This window comes from Solanum tuberosum, unplaced genomic scaffold, assembly GCF_000226075.1.
Source record: "Solanum tuberosum cultivar DM 1-3 516 R44 unplaced genomic scaffold, SolTub_3.0 scf00192, whole genome shotgun sequence".
NCBI classification, from domain to species: domain Eukaryota; kingdom Viridiplantae; phylum Streptophyta; class Magnoliopsida; order Solanales; family Solanaceae; genus Solanum; species Solanum tuberosum.
The window spans coordinates 324,685-349,369 of NW_006239115.1; the positions used below are offsets into that span (position 1 = coordinate 324,685).

The window sequence follows — 24,685 nt, forward strand, 5'->3', positions numbered from 1 at the left end:
TCGGCGCGGGGGGAGTGATTGGGGGGGGGGGACCCAAAAGAAAGGAAAGTAACTATCACTTCTCTGTCATCAACAAGGAAGATGTTCTTAAATATCAAGAATGTCAAAGGGGATATTTACTTAATTCAGACTAAGACCATGAATTGTGAATATACAGGATTCAGAACTCATTAATTTATGATTATTTTGGAAGGAGAGAACACAACTAATATCAATAAAATAAAATGGAGCAGTTCAGTTTGAAATATTTTGCTTGCACAATTCATATTTAACATAAAAGATTTCTTGTCCAAAATGGATTAAGATGTTCCACTAGATGAGTAAAGACTTTTACTAACGATGGCTAGTAAATAAAGTTATTGTGTCAGTAAATGTAAGAATAAGTGCATACCTGAATAGGAGGCCAGAAATTTGAAGATATGATGGTAGCATTAAGATTGTCTAGAGATACATCAAGGTCCCTTTGCTCTGTATTTGAACAAATTCAGTAATCATTGAGATTAATTAAAATTGTGGGAAGCCCAAGAACAGGACAAATAACTTACAACCATTACCTGGCTGTGGTTGATGCTTGATAGTTGCTTTTATATTTGTATTTGTCCTCTTTGAGTCGATCAAATCATTAAGCATTATTTCACATTTCTGCATACTGCTTTCCCCAAAATGAATCTGAAAATGATAAAAATGTCAAGCTGGCTATGTAAATCAAGATGAATCATATAGCAGTAAAGGTGTCTATTTTTGAGTACATCATGTGGCTGATTGAGATGATAGAGAACTCAAACTCAGAGGTTTGACCACTTACCTTGAGAAGCTCTAGAGTACGTATTTCGGCATCAATGTCATAATCAGATTTGTTCAAAAGCTTTTCAGCCAGCATTACACGGTATTCATTAACCAGCTGATCTTTGGAACCAATTATGCCAACTATCATACCAAGTATGTCAACCTTCCTTCGATATCTGCTTCCCTTCGATGGGTCGGCCTCTACAGGGTCAGGCTCCCAGCTTCAAGATTTCGGATCATAAAAGATATATGCATAAGATACAAAGAGCAATGTACCCAAAAAAAATGATATAAAGTACAAGACAAAGTATGTCCTCCAATCATTTCTGAAACAATAGAGATGAAGATGGCATACTTTTGTGCATTAATCCATGCTTGCTTGTCATCAGAGTTAATATCATCATCAACAGTACTGTTCTCTTGACTCTCTTCATCTCTATTCAATTCTTCCAGCAGGCTATCCCCAGAACTGCCTGGTCCATTGGGATTTCCACCAGTTCCATCAGTAAGCATGGTCACAATGCATTTAATTGTATCTTTTCTCCCCCTCAGGTATTCCCTTATTGGTTCACCAACAGCTTCAAGAAAAACACCTGCAGGATCTATAGTTCGAAGTGCTTTGATTGTTGAAACATATTGGTGCAATATATCATTGGTTGAGGCACCAGCTGTTAGTAATCTATATCTCAGAGATGAGATAAAAGAATCTACCAGCTTTGAATGTTGCCCAGTATACTCAAGACATTGTTTCAAGTCTTCAATAGCAGGAGCACTGTCAAATTTTAACAGTCAGTCAACTTGCAAGCTGAAAATTTAAGATCTTATATAAATAAAATAGTTACAATGTCGGCAATTGGTAAGTGAAGAAAACATAAGCTTCATTCCCTTCATTTCCAACTGAATTGATACTAAAATGCATTAAATGGTACAGACAACTAGGAGAATGTTGCATCAAGTTTTATTTCTACGATGAAAGAAAATGGAGCCCAACATAGTAAATTAGTCACAGGTAAGACTGGAAGAAACATGGGTAAAAGTAAAGATCAGGAGTTGTGAATACCATTACATCCTCTATGCATGTTATATCCACTTAAAAAATTAGTGACCTAATTAACTAAGTAAGAAGTGTTGCAGTTTGAATGGAAGGGAAAGGAGAGAAATGAGATGAGAACATGGGTGAGTTTAGTTCTTTGCTTTTGAGATTGACTTTTGGGAGAACAGGGAAGCGATAAGGGTATGCACAAAGTTTTAATTTCAATTCCATCCATAAGTGGGCGGAAACAGAGGGAAAGACCCTTTCTAATGCCAAAAAAGATGCTAAATGTATTAACAAGAGAAATACTTTGTTAATGGTAGCAAAGTCAAATGATATCTCTTCCCTTCTCAACCAAACACCGAATTTACTCCTCTTTTCTTTTACAAAGTCTTCATTCTTTCTTTTCATTTCTCTCCTTCCAAATACTATGAGTTTTCTTGCTTATAAATCTGCTACAATATATACCCATGCGCAGAGACTGAACCCCCCACAAACAGAGAAGAAATGAGGAGAAGAAAATGGAATAGTAAATCACCTGTCCGGATAGTCCACAATGATTTCAAAAAGTTTGGCTATTCTGAGATCCTGCAAGGTTTCATAAGCATAATACTCTAAGCGCAACTGCCATCTAACAAGCCCCTCAGATGGAATTCCAGTTCCAGAATAGCACAAGGAGGGGTGGGATGCCAGGGGAGATTTCAGGCCAGGGGAAGGGTCATTGCAGTTAGTAAAATCTCCAAGGTAATCAAGAAGTGCTCGTAAGAACTGAAGGGGCACAGCCTGCACAAATTGGTTCTCAATGTTAGAAAATTGGATCCAACAGAAATTTCCTGATAAGTCAGATTGTTCTAAACATAAGTTTATCCATGTTCTTCAAGTTTGAGCAAAAACTCATGTAGAATTGATATTCAAGATAATATAGTCAACCTTTCACAAAGTTATTCTGTCATTTGTTTTGTCATCTATACAATGCCTCCCAAGCTATCGACACACAAATCACATGAGTGAAAGTATCACTATCAATAAATTGGTTAAAAGCATAACAAAACCATTAGATCCATCTGACTCAAAATGTCTTTGTCATATTGCAGGGTATCAATGGAATCCAAACTAGTGCACTAGGCAAGGAAACAATATTTCTTATTTCAGGATGCCAGTCACTTAACATCCCAAATGAGTCAAATGACCACCACTATCTCAACTCTATTAGTGCTGACGAAGATAAATTTTAAGCGACCTTGTATTGCTACTCCAAAATAGAAATTTGAAAGGGCCTTTGTCACTGTATTTTGAGACATGAGATTGGGATCATGCAGATGAGACTAACCTGTATCCATGCTTTGATGGACTCCAAAACAGAGCTCCTATAGTCATCACCAGCCAAATCATGTACTTTGTCCTATCACCCACATTCAAAAGAATAATTGTGTACAAGATTAAATGAATGTTTAATTTATATAATTTAAAACATTTTTTTTGTCAAATTAACAAAATCAAGAATCTGAAGAAACACCACAATATGATTGATGTCAACTGAAAATGTAGATAAATCAACTGAAACTTTATCACTGTAGGTCATATACCTTTAAAAGAAAAAATATAGCAGAAGCATATGCATCTTCCGCCATAGATGTAAAGCCAATATTTCTCAGATTACGAACAACCATTCCAATGTTCTTCACCAACTTATTGTTCTCTGAAAATACAGTATATTTATGGTTTATATCACTATCCATGTCACCACATTTGTAGGGAAGTTTGCTTTTCTCGTCTAAATCCATTTTATCATCCATGCCTAACTCCTCTTCATCCTCAGAGTTCGCAGCTGCAATTGTACTCAGCTCCTCCAGTCTTCCTTTGAAGTACCAGTGAAGTATCCCTAAAAAATATAGCAAGGGGATGGATAAGAAAGAATTAAAAATTTAAACTTTATAGGTCATAGCCATAGAAGCATCTTTTGATATCAAGATCCCCTTACCACTCTGTCTCTTCCGAAAAATTGAAGACAATGTAAATGTATAAGAGTTTCAAACTTCTTCCTTGCCATTTTATGTGTGTGTATTGTAAAGACATATCACCTAACTTATAAATTCAGAAACCAAACCCGTAAACCAGTGACTAAAGAAGTATAATTCTTGTGTTGCAGCAAACAACCCCAGGCAATGGTATTGAACATTGGAGTGATTCGCTTACATGATTGGTCCAAGAACAAACTATCTTAAGACTGTAACTTCAAATAGGAAAAAAACAAACAATCTTAGGATCAATCATGTAGCGAGGAAGTAATCTACATACCAGGAAAATGGTGAGGAAGGCTAGCCAAAAGAACTGAAGACACAATTAGTTGATATTTCGAGAACAGATAAACTCGAGTAGAATCTGGGTTCGCTTGTCCTTGCAATTTGTCTTCTTCATAGGACTGTAAAGCACGAGCCAACAATAATAGGCACTTCTCCTGGAATTGCTTTTGAGATGATATTTCTTCCAACGCTTTACATATTACTTGCTGAATTTCTTCTTCTAGAATCTGCATCAATACCAATCAGGATTTAACCAAGTCATCGCCAAGTCATCGCTTGAGAAAGATTAAAATTGGTAATACGGCAAATGGAATCAGCAGCAATAACGAGTACATAACCATCCATATCCGCTAGCTAGACAAGATAATATTGACAAACATTTTTCCATGAAAATTACTTCCCAAAAATAATAAATGTAGTTACCTGTAAGGAAGCTAAGATTCAAAATATAAGCCAATTGCGACAGTGTTCAATAAATTTGTAGCAATGGAAGAAAGAAGTAAAGACCAAGAAAACTATGATAATCATAAAATATCATAACTAAAACCAGTAAAAAGTTTAAATCACTTACTTAAAAAAGGTGTAAATGGGTTGTTAGGTCATGTAACGTACACATACTCTATCAAAGTAAGACTGGATTGGGAACATAAGTGTAAAACTTTACACGAAGGTACAAAAATCCAAAAATTACGACAAACATAGAGAATCCTCATTAACAATAATCCTGCATCTGCAGACACAGAAAGTTACCAGTGAAAATCAAGTAGTAATCTATTTTTTCTAATTCCATAGAATAGGCCTTCTCTTTAACGTAGAATGACATGACAAAGGATCGTATGTACGTACGAGATCCTTATTAGTTTCAGATGGTGCAGCATTTCTGTAAGGTTCAAAATAACTCCAGAACCTTTTTGCTCCATTTCTCTCAAAAATTTCCTGTTCGAACACAACATTGTCACCGTGAGTTCAAAAAAAAACACCTAGTAGAGTCATAATGGCCACACCGGCTTTAAAATACAAAAAACTAGGTTACGTCATAAATTTAGGAAATGATGATTCATACTATGCATGGTGTGGCTGAAAATGTTTTCACAGAGAATATTTTGGTTGATGAAATCATTGGCAAATATTTCGAATATTGACCTTGGAGAAAACATTTTCAAATTCAAGGTATTCAAACATTGAGATGATTTCATCAACCAAAATATTCTCTGTGATAACACATTCCCAATTTAAATCCCTTGAATAGTTAAAATTGTCTTCTCCAAAATCGAAAATTTATGATAAGAGAAGAAAACTAATTCAGTCACTTAAATGCGAAACTCATTTTCCATTTTTCTACTTATATCCAATATTATACCTTGAATAATTACCATATGCCACCTACTATTATACTCAATCAAATGCAGGAAACAATAATCCAGGGCACAATTTTCCTCCAAAAAGGAACAATCTTTACTTGTACTTAGCGAAATTGAGTAGCTATGAAGTTTTAGTATTAATATCTGCTTTCGGAATATGCACATTTTATTCAAAACAAAATAACACTATGAAGTAAAAATATTGAGCAGACCTCAATGCAACGAAGGAAGTGTTGTTCAACTAGAGATGAAAGGCCATGTTTGCAGAGATTCTTAGCTCGCATTACAAACTCATCGCTGAATGACAAATCACCACTGCCTTTGAGAAGAGCTTCTGAAAAAGAGCAAAAGCCATTCCAGTTTTCCGATATCTCTGTTATGGAATCATCACTCAGCGACTCCAATTTCTCCAAACCGCATCCCGATGAAGACGTATCGCACGTCATTTGTGCAGCTCTTACAAATTTTGCTACTGATGATTTAGAAATCTACTTTTCCGGCGGAGAAAAACCCTAATTGATTAAAAATCATGCATATAAAGATTTGTAATTGAGTTAGCGGCGAGAAAAGGAGATTTAGAGAGAGAGGAAAAAGTGGGGCTTTGGGTTCTGCTGCTTCAATGGTGTGAAGAAGAATCCAGCTCCTGCATTTGCCGCCATTTTCATGTTTGAGTGCACTGTGACTGAAGCCATGTTCATACACGACCCGACCCGAAATGTAAGTGTCACAACCTCCCAATAACTTTTTGAGAAAAATTTCAAAAACAACTATAGTTTGTGGCCGCTTTATCCCCCATTTCATAGCGTCTGGGGAACGCAAATTTGGTCGAGGATTGGAGAGGAGGGGTTTGTTAGGCTTTAGCGCCAATATGAGACTTTTCGGTGCGAATCTGGATTTAGTCGAGCTCCAATGTGTATTTATCGGACACCGGGTGGAAACCAACAAAAAACTATAGTTTGTGGCTTAACTATCATATAGGTTGTCTAATTACGATTCATAAAGTTGTATTTGTTTGCTTGAAGATGTGTTTGTTCATTTACCTCTATTGTAACTGTTCACTCTGTATTTCTCTCTTCTCAATTTTAAATTTAGTTGCGACAAAGATTTACCTCTATTGTAACTGTTCAAACAACTATAGTTTGTGGCCGCTTTATCCCCCATTTCATAGCGTCTGGGGAACGCAAATTTGGTCGAGGATTGGAGAGGAGGGGTTTGTTAGGCTTTAGCGCCAATATGAGACTTTTCGGTGCGAATCTGGATTTAGTCGAGCTCCAATGTGTATTTATCGGACACCGGGTGGAAACCAACAAAAAACTATAGTTTGTGGCTTAACTATCATATAGGTTGTCTAATTACGATTCATAAAGTTGTATTTGTTTGCTTGAAGATGTGTTTGTTCATTTACCTCTATTGTAACTGTTCACTCTGTATTTCTCTCTTCTCAATTTTAAATTTAGTTGCGACAAAGATGGACAATCAATATTGTTTCCGCTCTCAATTTTAGATTTAATTGTGACAAAGATGGACAATTAATGTTGTTTCCGCAATATATTGCATAAGCACTTAAAAGGATTTCAAACAATTATGTCTTTGACCAAAAGTGGCAAGGGTATAAATTTGTTTGGCATTTCCATTCTTGAAAACCACATTAAGGACCAAAGATCGATTAACCGAAAGTCGATAATAAACATCTTATTGGTTTGATTATCAATTTAGTATGATCACAAAAACCGATAAAAATTAAAAACTTGACAATACTTAAAGATCAAATATCAAAATCTGATCAAATTTCATAACCAAATAGATATTTGAAGATAAGAGTTATAAAAATCTATAGTCAAACGCTAGCAAAGAAGGTAAACAATTCAAGGAAGGCATTTGGTGGAAAAGTTTGTAATTTCTGAATGCACTGCATAAACAATAGCCATGTTCAAACATGAAAAAGGAGACCATCAAAGCACAAGGATACAACAGCCATGTTACTAATATTACTGTTCCATAAAAAGAATGGAAGTACTCAAAATGAAAATATTTTGATTCTATCCTATTAATCTCTATACTTCAGAATGTGAAACAGTCATCTTCAGACTTAGAAAACAACTCCCTTCATGGACAACCGTCCCCGACAACTACAACTAGTCTTAGCTAATCCGGTTTGAGAAGATGGGTTTTCTTCGTCTGGTATTGTTCCGGGGTGAACAGAGTATAGAAGCTCTTTATGTTTCTCGATGAGTCAAAAAACCTAGTTGCTCGTCCTTTACAATCTTTAGAACAATGACTCAGTATCTGCTATTGCGCTCACCGTTGTATCTTTTCTGGACAACTAATGCATATTGACACTTTACCAGCACTAACCAAATCAAGAGGCCATGTGGCATTAAATATGGTAGGTACTTGCCGATCTTTGAACAGCGCGACACTCACAGCTGATGGAGAAAGTGGAAATCATCCCATCTGCTATGAATTATAGCTATGCTCTACAATCTTGAGTATTGGCTGTGCTAAAGCTGCAAGAAAAATATGCTTTAGAATTACATGGTCGGAAAAGTTTTAACTTTTTTACAATGAAGTCATCATATAAATCAACACGAAAAATAAAGCATTCAAACAAGATTGTATTCAAAAGATGACGAACCTGGAAATATTTACAAAACTTTGGAAAAGAATATCCTAGACGACCACTGAAAATGGTACAAACAACAATATAATGCATCTCTACTTGTTTGGGAATAATATGAAATATCCTTAGTTTGCTGCTTAACCTCAAAATATGCTTCTAAAAGAAAAATACAAGGGGGGCATTCCATTCCACCAAGCAAATCACTATAAAAGAAAACCGCAGAAACTCCTGATCTGTAAAAGTGTAAACACGGAGGATACAGAGAAATTACAGTAATCAGCCTTAGTACATAGGCGTTCTAAAGTGCCATCATATTCTCAATCATAATAAGCCTACAAGATGGTCATTGAAATACTCATACTTCATATTATCTAGGCTTAACTCATGGGTGACCTCCTAAAGTTGGCACCAACTTTCATTTAGACACCTTAACTAGATTTTGTTCATTTTAGACCCTCAAGTAAGGTTTTGTTATGTCATTTTGACACTTTTCGCGTACACGTCATAGAGAGTGTGATACACTCGATTATTGCGCGTGGAAAGTTTATTTAGTCAATTTTCAATTATTTTTTTCTTCTTCTTCCCCATTTTCAGCATCCATTTTCCAAGTTTAACTCCATCTATGGCGGAATGTTTTAAAATTTAAGAAAAAACCTATTTTAAGAATTAAATATTGAAATAATCATGAATTTTTTTTTGGAGGAATTTAATATCATCATATGGAAGTGGGTTTGATTTTTCACGCCTCTTCCATCACAGGCTTTCAAACTCTGCTTCACTTTTTAAGTGCTTTCTTATTTTTTTAGTTAATTTTAATGATTTCAATTCAAGTTTACTGCTTTGTTATTGATTAAGAAGATTCCGCATTCATGACTTAGCATTATTCTTCTATAATATAATTTATTGTTCTTTGAGAAGTGATTTGGTGGGTTACTTCTTCTAAGCTATTTGAATTGACCTAGATTGAATACTTTTGGGAAGAATTTCAATTTAAAGAATGATGATTTTGGCACAAATGACAAATGTCATCATTTAATTGGATACTTTACACATCATCCGCGAGTGTATCTCACACACATTACATATTTTTGCTGATTGTAAAGAAAGTGTCAAAATGACACAGCAAGACCTTACATCTAAAATGAACAAAGTCTAGTTAAAGTTGGTGCCAACTTTAGGGGGCCACCGATGGGTTAGGCCTATTATCTATGAAGTAGACCATCTTAAGAAAGCAATCTGCTCAACATGCTTGAAGCACCATAAACATTTCTGGTATTATCTATTCGAAGCAAGTAACAAATAACATCTTCTTTTAATATGTTTCACTACTGCAAGAGCTCCATGGGCAAAACTAACATACAGTATTTAAATATGGGTTTAACGCTGGGTCAAACTTTTTAATTGAAAGGTCATTTTTTTGTAGTGTACCAATCTTAACTTCTCCAAAGAATGTAAGAAATATGTAGCTTCTCTGGGATAGGATAAAAGTCCATTAGTTGATCTTCATAATAATGAGTAGGAAACTGAACATGTTCTTAAGAAATGCCAACAAATGTTAGGACTTAGGCATAATGCCCTTACTCCTTAGAGTCACAGTCCCTGGTTGTGAAACTACATCTAGTGTATCTGGTTATAAAGTTTGGTAATTTCATGCTTATGTCCTTTGTTTGACACAAGGAAAGAAAGTAAAAGTAAAAAGGAAAGGAAAAAAGATCTTCCAGATGACAATAAAAGAGTAATATACTAAGTATTACCTGAATGGTAGGATCTTCACCAATAATCCCGACACGAGCACAATCCATCTTTTAAATGATGAAATCTCTTAGCATCTCGCATGATAATTTCCCGACCAACAAGCTTTGAAGCAATCTTTAATGCATTATGGCAATCACCACAGACACGCAGATTCTTTATAATCCGGATTGGTGATCGTGCAGAGCTATTCATAAGACCTTGAGCAAAAGCCAATCTCTCGCTGTGAGCCATTAAAGCGTCCTCTTTAGTTTCTTGGTCTACATCATGTAACACAAATTTCGTCTCTGGTATATAACCGTCCTCCTTCATTAGCTGCTTTAAACCCCTAAGCAATGCATATATCTTCTCATGATCGGGATGTGACCTATCTCCCGCACGATATTCATGAACTTTGCTTCTAGCCTCAAGAAGACTTTGGGCAGATCTCTTCTTCTCTTTCTCCTTAGCAATGTCTGATGCTTTTACAGCCAAAAAACCTGTCTTTGACTGTTCATCCAAACGAGATGGGTCTAGGAGCTCAACAATCTCAGCACAACGATCCCCAAGCTCCAAGTTCCCATGAATTCTACAGAGATTCATCATGGTTTCCCATACTTCAATACTTGGCTCTATAGGCATCCTTTCAATGAACTCCATAGCTTCATCAAGATATCCCGTACTTCCCAACATATCTACCACTCCAACATATTGCTCCATTGATAAATCAATGTCATAATCCTTACTCATTGATTCAAAGTGCAACATGCCCTCAACTATATCACCAACAACACTACAAGCATGGAAGACTCCCAGAAACATTTGGCCATCAGGTTTCATCCCAGTTTCCTTGAATTCCCCAAACAATTCTATTGCATCTTCTCCAAAACCATTCTTACCAAGCCATGTAATCATTGTGTCCCAAGAAGTCAGATTTCGTTGAGGCATTTTTCGAAACACTAAGAAGGCATCTTTCATGGAGCCACATTTTCCATACATTTCAAGAATCTTATTGTACATTTTGATGTCAAGATGAGGATGAGATCTCACAAGGTGCTCATGAATTGATTTAGCATCCTCAAGGGATTTATCCTCACTACACACATCCATCAACATAATATATCGAGACAAATCGACTGTGACATGTTGCTGCTCCAACAACTGCAAAATTTCTACTGCCTCCTTTACTTTGCCTTCTTTACATAAGTCATCAAGCTCATCAACTGAACCTTTTTTACTGCTGCTATCATCAGAATCAATCGACTGTTCGACAGGTGTTGAACTTCTCATTTCTTGATGGCCAACTATTCCATTCTGATATTGATAAGAAGCTTGATGTCCAGCACTAGAGGGGTTAAAGCCGCTTAAGTTTTGCTGATATTGCCCCATCATCTCCCTTGAGTAGCCACTTGAATTCGTATGCCTTTCCATGTTATACCCACTTGCATTTTGTGGATACGTTTCAGAATTTTCAGATTGAACATTCCTTACATTTCCAGGGTCGTAATTGGAAAGGTTTTGCTGAGGCACTCCTACGTTACTCGTGTAATTGCCACTAAAATTCTGCCGTGACATTTCACTGTTTCCACCATTTAAATTCTGTTGATAGTGTCCATATACTCCATTTTGACTCGGCTGAGCTTCTAAACCTCCCTCAAACCTGGAACTACGCAGCAAATTTGACGAATTTTCACCACCACTATCATTTCTATTATGAACTAAATTACTTTGATAATCCTTTCGAGACCTGAAATCATTATTTCTCCCAACAGTTTGCTGAAACTCATTTCTAGATGAAACATTAACATACCCAGATGAAAAGTTCTCATTTTTCGCATATGGGTTCTGCTGAAACCCTTTGGTATCTTTTTGTTCATGAAATTCAGTTCTAGGTTTTTGCGGATTAACCCCACTAGGGTTCTGCTCTATTCTCCTAGAATTTCCACTATAACTCCCGCCACCTTGCGTGCTACGAGATAACTGCTGATTATACGCCCATTCCTGACCCTGCCAGTTTAATTTATTCAAAGAACCCGTATTGTTCGAGTTATAATTGAAATCCCCATCTGGGTTTTGCTGAAAATCACTGTTATTTTCCCCCTTTAACTCACTATGATTATCAATCTCGGATATTTGAGTAGCAGTGCTGATACTTCTTACAAAAGTAACGAACTTTAACGATTCTAAATGAAGAGATTGTCTGCTTACCTTTGATAGAGTTCTCAATGATTTGGATGTGAGTATGATGGCTCTACTTCTATACATTTTTTGGCGATTATTTGATGAACTTACGCAACTGAGAGAGGAGGCGCTGCGGCGGAGCAATGGTGTTTCCGACTGCTTAAACCCTCTCACGGTCGAGGCTTAGGTATGAAGGCGACGAAGAAGAAGGTTTGTATAATCAAGAATGTGTGATATGATCCCTTTACTTTTGGAAAATACAACAAAAGACCCTTTTACTTATTCATTTCAATGTTTGAAAAATAAGACTATAATGTAAATATATTAAAGACAAGTGTATAAAGAGAAATTGATATATAATTCAAGTTCGAATTAATATGTAAATGAATTGAATTGACTTTCTATAATTTGAAGAAAAAAATGTTGGTAAAAAGAGAAGTTCACAATGTATCATTCACGATACATTGTAACATCTTTGTCGGTTTGAGCTACTTGTAAGTTGTCTATTTAAGTTGCCTATTTAAGTTGATTGCTTAATCTACTTGTAAGTAAGTTGACTGTTTAAGTTATTTGCAAGTTATCTATTTGATTGGAAACTTATCCAAAAAAAATATGTGTGAGCATTATATTTATAATACTTTTCCTCGAAGGTTCATCGATAGATCATGTGCCTTAATCAAAAAAATTGCTAGAAAAAAACTAATTGAAAAAAATAACAAAACTTATATAAATTCCACTAGTTTAAGAGCGAATTACTTAGATACACTTAGCTTGTAATATTACAAATTTTATCAGACTTTGGTGCATCCAAATATTAGATAAGTCCAAATACATGTATCTCAAGATACATGAGGTCAAAATTAGGTATAATTTGTTTTAGATGCACTATATCCAAATAAATTCGTATAAATCTTATAGCAAATCTTGCTCACCTCCATTGCTTCTCTCTCATGTGGCTCGTCACTCTCCTATATATTTAGTATCTCAAATACATGCAAATCACACTCTGAGTAGGTATCCTAGGTCGGGATAAAAACTCTACACTTCGTCCATCAAGCTTAGCCACGGCCCAAGAGTTGAAGAATGGGCCAGCTTCAAAGATGAGTGTTTAAGGTCTATAACACTGATGCCCCTCAGGCCTGGACCACTAGCTCAATGAAAGCCCAAGTGTTTAACGATGGCCGGAAAGCCCATACAACAAAGATAGCCGTGACGGCGATGTCGGCAATGGCGGCGGAAACGGCGACGTTTCCGGTTGACCTCATCAAGACGAGGCTTCAACTCCACGGCGAATCTCTTGTTTCATCTCGACGGATATCAGCCGTCCGAGTAGTGGCGGAGATCTTACGAAACGACGGCATTTTAGGACTATACAAGGGATTGTCACCGGCGATTATAAGGCATATGTTTTACACTCCAATTCGAATCGTAAACTATGAGTTTTTGCGGAATTCTTTGGTTCCTGCTGATCATACTCTTTCTCTGTCAAGCAAAGCCATTATTGGTGGAATATCTGGTGTTATTGCTCAGGTAAATTGAAATCTCATTGATTTTTGGAATTACATTGTTGTATTGAGCTAAATGAATTGGAGATATCGTGTTAACTCGGTCTGATTTTCCTAGACTAATTCCACGGAATACCATGGGAGATGAGTTTTGAACTTGAGACCTCATGGTTCTCAAACACATTTCATTGAATGCGCTAGCGCAACACTTATCTTTTTTATTATTGTATATGAAGGAATTTGACTAGATAGAGAAGAATATTTTGGTTTGATGTATGTACTTTGTTAATAATTGTGGAAGAACATGTAATGGAAAAATGGCTGAAAATTAGTTTAATAAGGAAAACATTGTTCAAGGTTTAAACTTTATATAGTTAAACAAATTGAATTACTGAAAAGTTGGTATTAAACAATACTATTAGTAAAATAGTGTCACAAATTTTGAGTTAGGTGGTCATCAGTGAGTGAGTTGAGCTGATATCTCCTTCATATTGCAGAACTTTTCAGTTGGAAAAGATTTTTTACGTCTTAAAACACTAAAAAGACGATCAGAAAATACTTCCGGAGAAGATCTCTTAATCAGAATGCTTCCAGATAAGATATGTCTAGCCCCACCAAATAGAATCCAAATGATTTTTTGCTAGTCGTCTGCACCTATTGGATGTGGATACCTACTTAGTTAGGTTCAGTGCAATAGATCCTCGACTTAGTGCTTGATGCAAAAATGGCTTTAAGTTGATTGCAACAAGATTAGTTGGAGAAAAATAAAAGGGATCCAAACCATTCATCTGTACTTCACTGGCAAATTAGTTGTGTTGGTATATGAATTCTTTGTGCCCGTAATACTAAATAATTTTCTTCCGAGACAAATTCGGAGTTTCCTAGAGCCTAAGGATCTCTAAATATGACATTGTCCCTGCAAAGATAACGAGTCTCTAAGCAGAATAAAAGAACTCTTCGACTGTAAGAATTTGCTTCAATTGTGGTCAGTTCTTAGGCAAGTCCATATGAATTCTGAAAATATAAATGTTAGATATGAATTTGTTTCTATAAACGATCCATGGTCATCTTCTTGTTTATAGAGCGGATTGCCTCATTTGTGGTGTCCTCCGCTTCTTTAGCTTTCTTTTGATGAAGAGTAGCCCTTCAAAGAGAAAGAAGACACATTAAAGTCAGATCCTCCTTTGTACTAAAAATACAGGAGACGACAAGTGTTTTCTTTTGATGGATTCATCACACTCTGAATTTAGTTGAGCAGTTGATTATACATTCTTAAGGGAAGAGGAATCTCTCTATTAGTTTGTCAATTCTTTATTTCCTTTGTGCTACCCGAAACTTTTGAGTAAGCGGATGAAGGACCAGTGATCGCCAGAACAAAACTTGGGTGTCATGATTTGTTATTTTTACGGACTAGAAGAATACAAAGTTCTTTGTAGTTTTTCTTTCTGATTAATTTGTTCATTCTGAGTAAAAAGTCGGCTGTCTTAAACATTCTTTATAATAGTTTCCTTTTGTTTTGAAATTTTATATACTGTACCGAGATATAGATGTTGGTAGGTGCACTTGGAAGGGTTTATGAAGCATGTATCCATTCATGTTTGTGAATTTATCACTCTAGTCTGTTTATGAAAAGTAGTTCCTTTTATCTCTCCACCAATTATTGTATCGTCTACAAACCCTTTCTCTTCTCATCTTTAATTTAGTCATTTTTAAGATTCCACATGATGCTATATTATTTATGTTTTACATCTCTGATATCCTGTAGCTTTGTGCTTGTTGGGAAGAAAGTAAAGTATGACCAACTAATGCAAATCGATAAAAGAAATGTTGATACTGCTAAGCAGAGAAAAAATTGAAGAATGATTTGCGACTTGTCTTTACTAGGTTGCTGTGCTTAAGCTTTCAATTCCTTACTTCAGCAGGACTCATTGTGGAACATGTTATAGTTGCATGTCTTCTTGTGATTCAGGTTGTGGCGAGCCCAGCTGATCTTGTCAAAGTTAGGATGCAAGCAGACAGTAGAATGGTAAGTCAGGGTCTGCAACCTCGATATTGCGGGCCAGTTGATGCTTTCAACAAGATTATTCAGACTGAAGGCGTCAGGGGACTTTGGAAAGGCATGGTCCCAAATGTCCAGAGAGCTTTTTTAGTTAACATGGGAGAACTAGCGTGCTATGATCATGCAAAGCGGTTTGTGATCAATAACAACATAGCAAATGATGATATATATGCACACACTTTATCATCTATAATGTCAGGCCTGTCAGCAACAACATTGAGCTGTCCAGCAGATGTAATTAAGACAAGAATGATGAATCAGGCTGCCGATAATCAAGGTAATTGTAAATATAAAAACTCCTACGATTGTCTTGTCAAAACTATTAGAGTTGAAGGACTCAAAGCATTGTGGAAGGGATTCTTTCCTACATGGGCAAGACTTGGCCCTTGGCAATTTGTATTCTGAGTATCATATGAGAAATTCCGACAAATCGCTGGTCTCTCTTCATTCTAACCAATTCATCACGCTGAGTGCTGTATAACACGGTGGAGCAAAGGTTCGGTTTTCATTTTGTTCCCTTTGATTGATCTTGAGTTATATGTATGTTGTATTTAGTGTGTTTTTGAGAAGCCAAGTATGCTTCTTTACTCCCTTTTGTAGGAAAACTGAGGAGACAGAGTTCTACTTGGAATTATTCAGTATAGGCGTTAGTTAAAGAATGTATTTTTCAGGCCGAATTCTGTTGCAGACAAGAAACTCTATATTTAAGTGGAAAAGGACAAAGAGACGAACTCATTATCTAACGAATTTTGAACTGTGCATGTCATAGAGATTTCTATCCAAAAGGAATTTTCATTTCTTGTGATTATGATCAATGAAGAAAAACTTTGATAAAATATATAGATGAGCCCTTTTATCATCTGATATATGAACACTATGATGCAAGTCAATAATATTACTCTCTTATATTTTGACTATGATAAAATATATAGATGAACACTTTGCACTATCCAACCATCCCTACCTCCACCTATCCCCCACCCTTCTACCACACCCAACCTCGGGTTGGAGATCGAGTCCCGAGTTAGAGTCAGGTACTAGGGTCGGGGTTGAAAGTTGGGTTCCGAGTTCGGGTTGGAGTTTTGGTTCCAAGACGGAGTCTGGTTGAGATTGAGAGTTAGGTTCAGGATCAAGAGTCGTGTATCGGGTCAAGTTTGGTAGTGGGGGTCTGAGTTAGGGTCGAGAGTCGGGTCCAGAGTCGAGGTCGAGTTGGGTCTCCAGTTCTATTTTAGAATCGAGGTCAAGCTATAAGGTAGGAATCGAGAGTCTGGTTGGGGTCGGCTCTTGGGTCCCAGGTCAAGATTGAGAGTTGAGTTTCGGCACTTTCGGGTCCCGGATCTCAGGTCCTGAGTTGGACTCGGAGTTGGTTCTCGGGTTGGGTCAGGAGTCGGGTCGGATGGTAAGGTTGAAAGGGATCAAAAAATATCTTTCTTACTTTATGAAGAAAGTCATTTTTCTTAAATTAAAAAAAAAACAAGTCTATTTAAAAATTATTTTTTAAAACATGAATTGGAAAACATTTTTCTCCTACCAGACTCACCCTTAAAGTAAATTATTTTTACTTTTAAAGCTGATTTCAAATTTCTGCCTTTAAACAGATTATAGTGAATTAGAACCATTATACTCCATTCCAATCCATTCAAATCCGATCTAATCCACTAAACACCAACCATTATTAATTCTTAAACTCAAATATCAAAATTAACATAGCTCTTATAATTCCTTTTCACTCATATCATTTACACTCTATCTATCCATATGTCAATGTCAATTAAACATTTCAATTCAATTATACTCTTGTGTATACGTACATTGCCCTCATTATATTATAAATTGAATACACACCATCCCACTGTCTACGTACACTGACCTACTATTTAATTTTGCATGTGTCATTAACTTTATTTTCAATATACATTTATTCTATCCTCCAACTACACATATAATTATATCATCCAATTAATTACAACTTTATATAAACACTAGTATACGTACCCGCGCATTGCGCAGAAAAATTCAATTTATGATTATTTTTATTCCATAAAATAACATATAGTTCAAGTATTTTTACATATTTGTCCTTTATTGCTTTTATGATGTATTAATATATTAACTTCTTCTCCATGTTAACAATTTATTAATCTTTACTTTCCACATGAAATATTAAATATCATAAGATTAAATGACATGTTGATTCATTTTAAATATGTTTTTTCGAATTCAAAAAGTTCAAAAAAAAATTAAAGTCTTAAATTTGTGTAAAATTATAATTAAAAAATAATTTAAAATACAGTGGATATAGAATAATTTAATAACAATATAAACATGTACACAAAATTCAATACATAAAATTAATTTATATAAATTTCTTATTAATCATTAAATTAATTAAATATAAATAGTGAATTAATTACTTGTTATATTATCTTTAAATTATTAATTTAGATATTTCATAGAAGAAAATAATAGTTTATATCTTTAACAATGCTTAAATGTCGAGGAAACTTACCAATTTTTTAGTATTCTAATATAATAAATAATGGGTAAATTACTATTATGACTATTATAAGGTTTTTCATTGATTTTAGTACTTATACTTATTGTTTTAATACTATGTTTGATCTCTAGTTATTATTAGTTTTGGTTAATCATAGAAAAATAATACTTGCTACAATTCTACTTTTATTAATGTAGAGATCTTGAGCACACATAATAATTCTTCTAATGTTCTATCAATAATAGTGACAAAAATAATTTATGATCCTTTTACAGAAAGGGAATTTTTTAAAATTTGAATAGATCTTATTCTTTTAATTTATTTTTTATATTATTATTATCATTATTATTGTTATTATTTGATATTGTTGTTGCTATATTACCACATGAATTCTAAATAATTTGCTATATGATGTAATAGTTTTTTATTTTATAATACCAATAATCTAGTCTTTTTAATGTTGAAAGTTAAGTTTGATAGATTTTTATTTTTAAAAATAATTAAATCTCTTAATAACAAACCTGTTTGATACTTTTATTTATGAAATCGAAAAGGAAACAAATAGAATGTAGTATCCATTAAATAATTTATTTGATTATAATTCAAAAAATATTTTTAATTCAAATTGAAATAATATTCATTTTATAATTGTAATTATTGAAATTACACACGATGTTTCATTTCTACTGCACTTTCTTTCAAAAAATTTAATAGATCATTAATTAGTTACACTTACAAAAAGTGAGAAGACAATTTTTTTTGACAAATTTATATTATATCATATACTTCTGCATCCAATCAAATGATTCAGAAGAAGATAGATTCTATTGGTTTGAATCTACCATTACAAAATATCAGTTGGCTATAAATACAACTGATATTTTGGATTTGAAGAATACGTTTAAATTTTGGGGAAATAGAGAAGTTAAAGAAAGTGGTTGCGAAATTTTAGGGGTGGTTTAGGGTAGTTGATAATTTTTGGAGTCTTTATCTTTTTTTGATAATTCTGACTCATTCTTGTTTTATATTTCTTCTTTTTTGTCAATTGGCATTTGTTGAAAAAGTTTTTAGCATTATAATTTTAAAACAGTTTCATCTTAAATTTAAATAAATTTGCATTTATATTTTTTTTATTATATATTGTAATTTAAAATTAGCTTAAAATTCTACTTCAACCCTCCTTGAAAATCAAAATGATCAAGTGATTTATTCCTACATTGTCACTTGGCTTACGGAAAATGCATTTTCCTATCCTTTGAATTATACACAAATGGATATATTTTTTTGGATGAAAAATATCCTGATGTAAATTTAGGAATTCACCATTGCCAGTTATCTCAAAATTCAAAAAGATAATTGCATTTACATATATTTAAAACTAACCACACTAATTTTAAAAAAATTAAAAATAATTACAATAACAAATAAAAATAATAATTAATTAATTTAACAATCGTAGGAGAGAAAAACTAATCTTGTAATTGTTATTAAAAAGGTAAAAATAAACGTGATTCGATTTTAGTTATATCTTTTTGTGAGTTTGCATTCATCCATTTTAAAATTTAAAATACAAATTGAAAAACAGTTTTCATGGAAACTTAACTGATTTGCAATTCAAATTTATTACTATCCAAATTATTATTACTATACCACTTTAAATTCAAATACAAAAAGTAACTAATTTTCCATTAAAAAACGAAAACAAAATAACATATATGACACAACACAATATTTTATTTACACAAATAGTAAATAATATCAAATAAAAACACTCTTGTATATTCATGGTCATTCCTTACTTAAGTTATTTGATAATTTTATTTATATTTCAAATATTCATTCCGTATTTAGGAAAAAATCATATTTATTGCATCTATAAAAGCTTCGTATTCCTCCTTTACATATGTTGGATAAATGTAAAGAATAATAATAATAATTAAAATTTTTTTAAATAAAACATAAAAAATATATATAGCTTGAATATCTGGTTGGAGAAAATTGCAAGATGGACAAATAAATTTAGCACCTTTAGAATATCTTTGAAAGATTGTATTTTTTTCTTAATTTATTTTATGATTTTAAGATGGGATATAATATGTGCCATGCCAATATAAATTATCCAATGAATTTATCCCTGCAAAAAACATGAAAAACAAATCAATCACATATTAAGTTTCATCAAATAGAGTCAATTCATTGTGAAATCATCATAAATTATTTATCACTTATTCAAAGAACAAAGAAAAAGAGTAGCCATTATTTTAAGCAAAAACAAAAACTTCAAAAAAAATCCAACTATCTTTTTGCTATAATAGCAATACCAAACAGAAGGAGTGAAAAAGTCAATCGACCGTCTGGATGTACGCAGAACTTTGAAGTACAAAATTCAAGTGATTATTAGTATAATCACTCATTTTTTACGGTATGCTCGAATTAATTTTCTATCACAATCTTCATAAGTCTTGCAAATAACCTGAAATTCATAGTATTTAAACCTAATTCAAGAGATTTCATCAATATATGCTGCTCGTTTGATAGTACCATGAAATAAGTTTCTTCTCTTAATGTCGGATAAGAAAACTCTTGGATTGCACTTTATTTTTTGCTACTTTCTCTCTTGTTCTCTCATCAGTTCTCCACAAATGTCAGACGATGAGGATATATATATTTAATATTGAGATTGACAAAGTACGTTGTAATCACGTTATTTAAAAGAAAAATCAATTTTTGAATTTAGAAGTTTGATTAATTTTTGTTGTTTTATTGAAAAATTTAAACAGTTGAAAGTCTGCCAATTAATTGACGTGGGGAGAGGAAAGTGGGCTACGTGTTGCAGTAACTGAAGTTAAAGTTAGTTTTTTATTAATAATTTTATGATTTTTAAAACATCTGAAAACGGAATACACATGTTTTGGAAAAAACTGAATCCACATGTTTTGGCAATTTTATTTGACAATTATTTTGTTTTATTTTTTAAAACCTAATAATGTAGTTTCTTTTATTTTGGCTTAGTATTAGATTTTTTTTTTTATATATATATATATATATATATTATTTTTTAACTAATTATTTAAAATATAATTCAGTTTATAACAACTCTCCATATTTCTCTTGTTGCACAACCCACCTATCTTAAATTTTCATTTGAAATCAATAAAAACAATTATTAATATTGATTTTTTAAAAATAAAAATTGTGAATATTAAATGATAACTAATAACTATTTATTAATTAATCTAAATATGTATTACTATTTGGATGAATGGAAAATGTTTCCATGATGTACAGTTTTCCGTTCTTTTTCTTTTCTTTTAATTTTAATTAATTTTAAGAATTAAAAATGTTGTTTTTTCTGGTTTAGACATGTGTCATTCTAATTATTGACATGTGTCTATATTTATATTTATTTAATTATTGATTATTAATTATTTAAAATTCTAAAATTTTGTGGTGTTGACATGTGCAGTGGCGGATGTATGTTATGAATTATGGGTGCTTAAGCACCCATTGCTTTTTGCAATAAACACTAATATTTGTTTGTAATATCTAATAATTTATTCAAATGTATTAACTAAGAACCCACTTTATATAGCAATTCTCAAACTAAAAATAATTGAGCACCCATGAAATAAAATTTCTGGATCCGTCACTGGACATGTGTCATTTTTTCTTCTCCTTTTATATATAGATAGATATGATTGATGTTCGCCTAATAAGGAGTACTCACCATAAAGAAAATTCGAATCAAGAACAAAAATAACTTTTTGAGATAAGTTTAGGGATCATATGAGAAATCAACGGGTAAAACTTATTCGCACCGGGTGTATACACCAATCTAATACATGCATGCCATGTGTTTAAATTTATAGTTCACTTTACTTAACCTTAATTAATTAACATGTATTTTACTTCATTAAATCACATAATAATGAAAATTGTATTAGTTTGGTGTATACACCTGGGATGCATGTAGGTTTTTCCAAAAATCAACCCCGAAAAATGCGGTTTATATTAGTTAAAAAAATAATTAATTATAATGCATTCAATTTTAATTTATGACTAATTGCGGAAGAGACGGGGGAGGACAAAATCATAAATTTTAATGTCCCATCGTGTGGGTTGCATTAGCCTTAAAGTTATTAAATATATACATAATAAATAGAGGGGCCTCATTATAATAATGTTCACCAAAATCTGCAAAACTCAATTTATTATAAAGCCTGTATTTACGTACTCATTTTTTTTATTATATGGTCACACATTTACAAATATTAAACATAGTAATAAAGTTTTACGCGTTGGCACCCTTTAATAACCACCAATCCTTCCTCTTTTTTTCTCCTTCAAAATCACAATATATATATATATTACTTTAAAAGCATGAACTCCTAACTTGAATGTTAAATTACTATAATATCCCTAACTTAGGTTGTGACTTTTTCGATGAGTTGTGACTTTTTTCAAAGGGTTGTGATTTTTCGATGAGATATGGCTTTTCCAAAGAGATGTGACTTTTCTAAAGAGTTGTGGCTTTTCCAAAGGGTTGTGACTTCTCGGAAAGGTCATGACTTTTCAGATAAGACAAAAAAATACTTGTTCATATTACCCTTTGTTGACTATAAATAGAGGGGTTTTCTCTCATTTTTATTTATTAAAAAAGACTAATTTCCAACGAATAGTCACAACAATTTCTACCTTCATGTTTCTTCAGTCATAAATCACAACCATTCACTCCTTATAAATTCTTGGGGATCTCTTTTTTGTGACAATTTGAGATCATTTCAGATTTTCATAAATAATTCATCCCCAATCCATTGATATGTTTCGCCGAAGTTCTTGACATGGAATTTAGGTATTGACTTTCTATTAAAGAAGAAAAGAAGAGAACAAAGAAATATGCAATTATCTATGAACTTTGCTTCACACAGAAATCTTCTATATATAGTGCGCGGAAATTTTTATTTATTTTTCTTATTTTGTTTCTTGAATAATTTCTTTTGTGTTTTCATTCAAGAGAGAATTTAAATACACATATTGTTCATTATTTGTTCTAAGAAAATAAAGAGATAAAGATGTAGGAGAGACAATAATAATAAACGAATACAAAAAAGGTACATGATTGGGGTAAGATATTTCTTCTTTGTATTTCCATTTCTTATTCTTTTAACATCAAATAAAGAAGTTTCTTCCTAATTTTGCTAAAACATCGGGCATCAACGTAGTCCATTGAATTAGAAGTTTTGATGCTAAGTCTACTGTTTCAAAAATAGATTTTCACTTTTACTTATAATATGATAATATAACCATGATAATAATTATTTTTTAATAGATATGTAAGTAAAAATGAATAGAGAAAGTAAAGTGTTGGTGGCAAGAGATTCCAATCAAATGAAACACTAATTAAGGTGAATATATCATGAAGATATATTTTCGCCTCCCTTCTTCATTGGCTATGAATTGATCCACATATTTTTACTTTTTTATATTTATGTTGAGTATGAATTTTTTATGTATGAATTTCCTGATATTTTTTGTTCATTTTGATCGAAGAAAATGTTATGCCATAAGATACACTCTTTGATAGCTATATAAAAATGATAAGAAAATAGTGATTGATCATAAAATGATCTTAAATCAAATTAAATATTTATAAATAATATTTTAAATTTTATTCATCTTTTAATTTTTAATTGAAAAAGTTTAAGGTTTATATCACGATAGAACATCATAAGATACTAGATACTCTCATAAGACAACATCTATATGATATGTATGCGACAAAATAAAGGATAATTTTCTTTAGAACTAATTATTGAAGTAATATATTTTTCTCTATAACATTCTACTTATAAAAATATTGACATTCACTATGTAAGTACAATGTGTTTTGTAAAATTACATCTATATCATAGCCTTACTCAAATATTAATTGATAATAATATTTTGTAAAAGATATATCACGTTTGGAGATGAAATATTAAAATATTTATGACAATCGTTCTTAGTATCATGCACATATTAAATTTTAAGTATTAAAATCTAAGAGAATAATTGTACTTAAATGGTGTCCATCATTTACAGTCATAACCTCAAGAGGAAAAGTTTATTGCTAACCTATTTTTTTTATCTTGATATTATTTTTCTGTTTTGTTGGTTAAGTTTTTTACCAAATTGAGTAAAGAAAAGAACAATACGACTTAAGAAATATCACTTTCTCTCCATATTTAAATTTTTTGAATGCGATATCTGGTCATTTTTGTCTCAAAAAATAATTAACTCTATGAAAATCTGTATTAATCATTTAAAAACACTTGTTTAATATTCTTTCAGTTATAATTAGTTACTAAAAAACTTTAATATAATAATATTAATTCTATTTTACAACATTATATACTGTATGATATGATACACACATGCAACGCACGTACCGTGAAACTAATATATATACATGCTCATAAATTTGGAGAATGATTGTAATATGAACATATGCTCATAAATACTACTCCTATCATTAAGCATTGATTAAAAGATATTATCACCTTCCAAATAATATCTTTCTTCTCTTCATATATATTTACTTTTTATTTATCAAAAGGAGGTTCAGAATTT

General features: G+C 32.6%; 3 protein-coding genes across 5 annotated transcripts in view; 1 reads left to right on the top strand and 2 right to left on the bottom strand.

The window, feature by feature from the left end:
* The window catches only part of LOC102580645 (anaphase-promoting complex subunit 2), a 9,255-nt gene extending 2,932 nt beyond the window's left edge, over nucleotides 1-6,323 (bottom strand). For both annotated transcript variants that reach the window (XR_367876.2, XM_006355065.2), the window contains exons 1-10: nucleotides 5,696-6,323; nucleotides 4,969-5,058; nucleotides 4,118-4,349; nucleotides 3,406-3,701; nucleotides 3,150-3,221; nucleotides 2,358-2,602; nucleotides 1,142-1,558; nucleotides 806-1,007; nucleotides 555-669; nucleotides 392-468 (exon numbers count right to left, since the gene is read on the bottom strand). Coding sequence is in view for 1 of the 2 variants with exons in the window: in XM_006355065.2 (XP_006355127.1) it covers nucleotides 392-468; nucleotides 555-669; nucleotides 806-1,007; nucleotides 1,142-1,558; nucleotides 2,358-2,602; nucleotides 3,150-3,221; nucleotides 3,406-3,701; nucleotides 4,118-4,349; nucleotides 4,969-5,058; nucleotides 5,696-5,929 (1,980 nt within the window). In the remaining variant the exon portion in view is untranslated. The remainder of the gene's footprint in view (nucleotides 1-391; nucleotides 469-554; nucleotides 670-805; nucleotides 1,008-1,141; nucleotides 1,559-2,357; nucleotides 2,603-3,149; nucleotides 3,222-3,405; nucleotides 3,702-4,117; nucleotides 4,350-4,968; nucleotides 5,059-5,695) is intronic.
* Nucleotides 6,324-7,368: 1,045 nt separating this feature from the next.
* On the bottom strand, nucleotides 7,369-12,274 carry LOC102581114 (pentatricopeptide repeat-containing protein At4g32450, mitochondrial-like). The gene is made up of 2 exons (XM_006355066.2): nucleotides 9,858-12,274; nucleotides 7,369-7,990 (listed from the first exon to the last, which is right to left on the bottom strand). The coding sequence occupies exon 1, from the start codon at nucleotides 12,097-12,099 to the stop codon at nucleotides 9,874-9,876; it is 2,226 nt and encodes a 741-aa protein (XP_006355128.1). The 5' UTR covers nucleotides 12,100-12,274; the 3' UTR covers nucleotides 7,369-7,990; nucleotides 9,858-9,873.
* Nucleotides 12,275-13,019: 745 nt separating this feature from the next.
* LOC102581449 (mitochondrial uncoupling protein 3) lies at nucleotides 13,020-16,322 on the top strand. Of its 2 annotated transcripts, XR_001474369.1 has the most exons (3): nucleotides 13,020-13,545; nucleotides 15,490-16,075; nucleotides 16,180-16,322. XR_001474369.1 is itself a non-coding variant. In XM_006355067.2 (2 exons), the coding sequence occupies exons 1-2, from the start codon at nucleotides 13,171-13,173 to the stop codon at nucleotides 15,982-15,984; spliced, it is 870 nt and encodes a 289-aa protein (XP_006355129.2). In that variant the 5' UTR covers nucleotides 13,020-13,170; the 3' UTR covers nucleotides 15,985-16,322. The 2 variants fall into 2 exon arrangements, 1 of the variants encoding a protein (XP_006355129.2); XM_006355067.2 differs by having other exon boundaries at nucleotides 15,490-16,322.
* The last annotated feature ends 8,363 nt before the right edge of the window (nucleotides 16,323-24,685 follow it).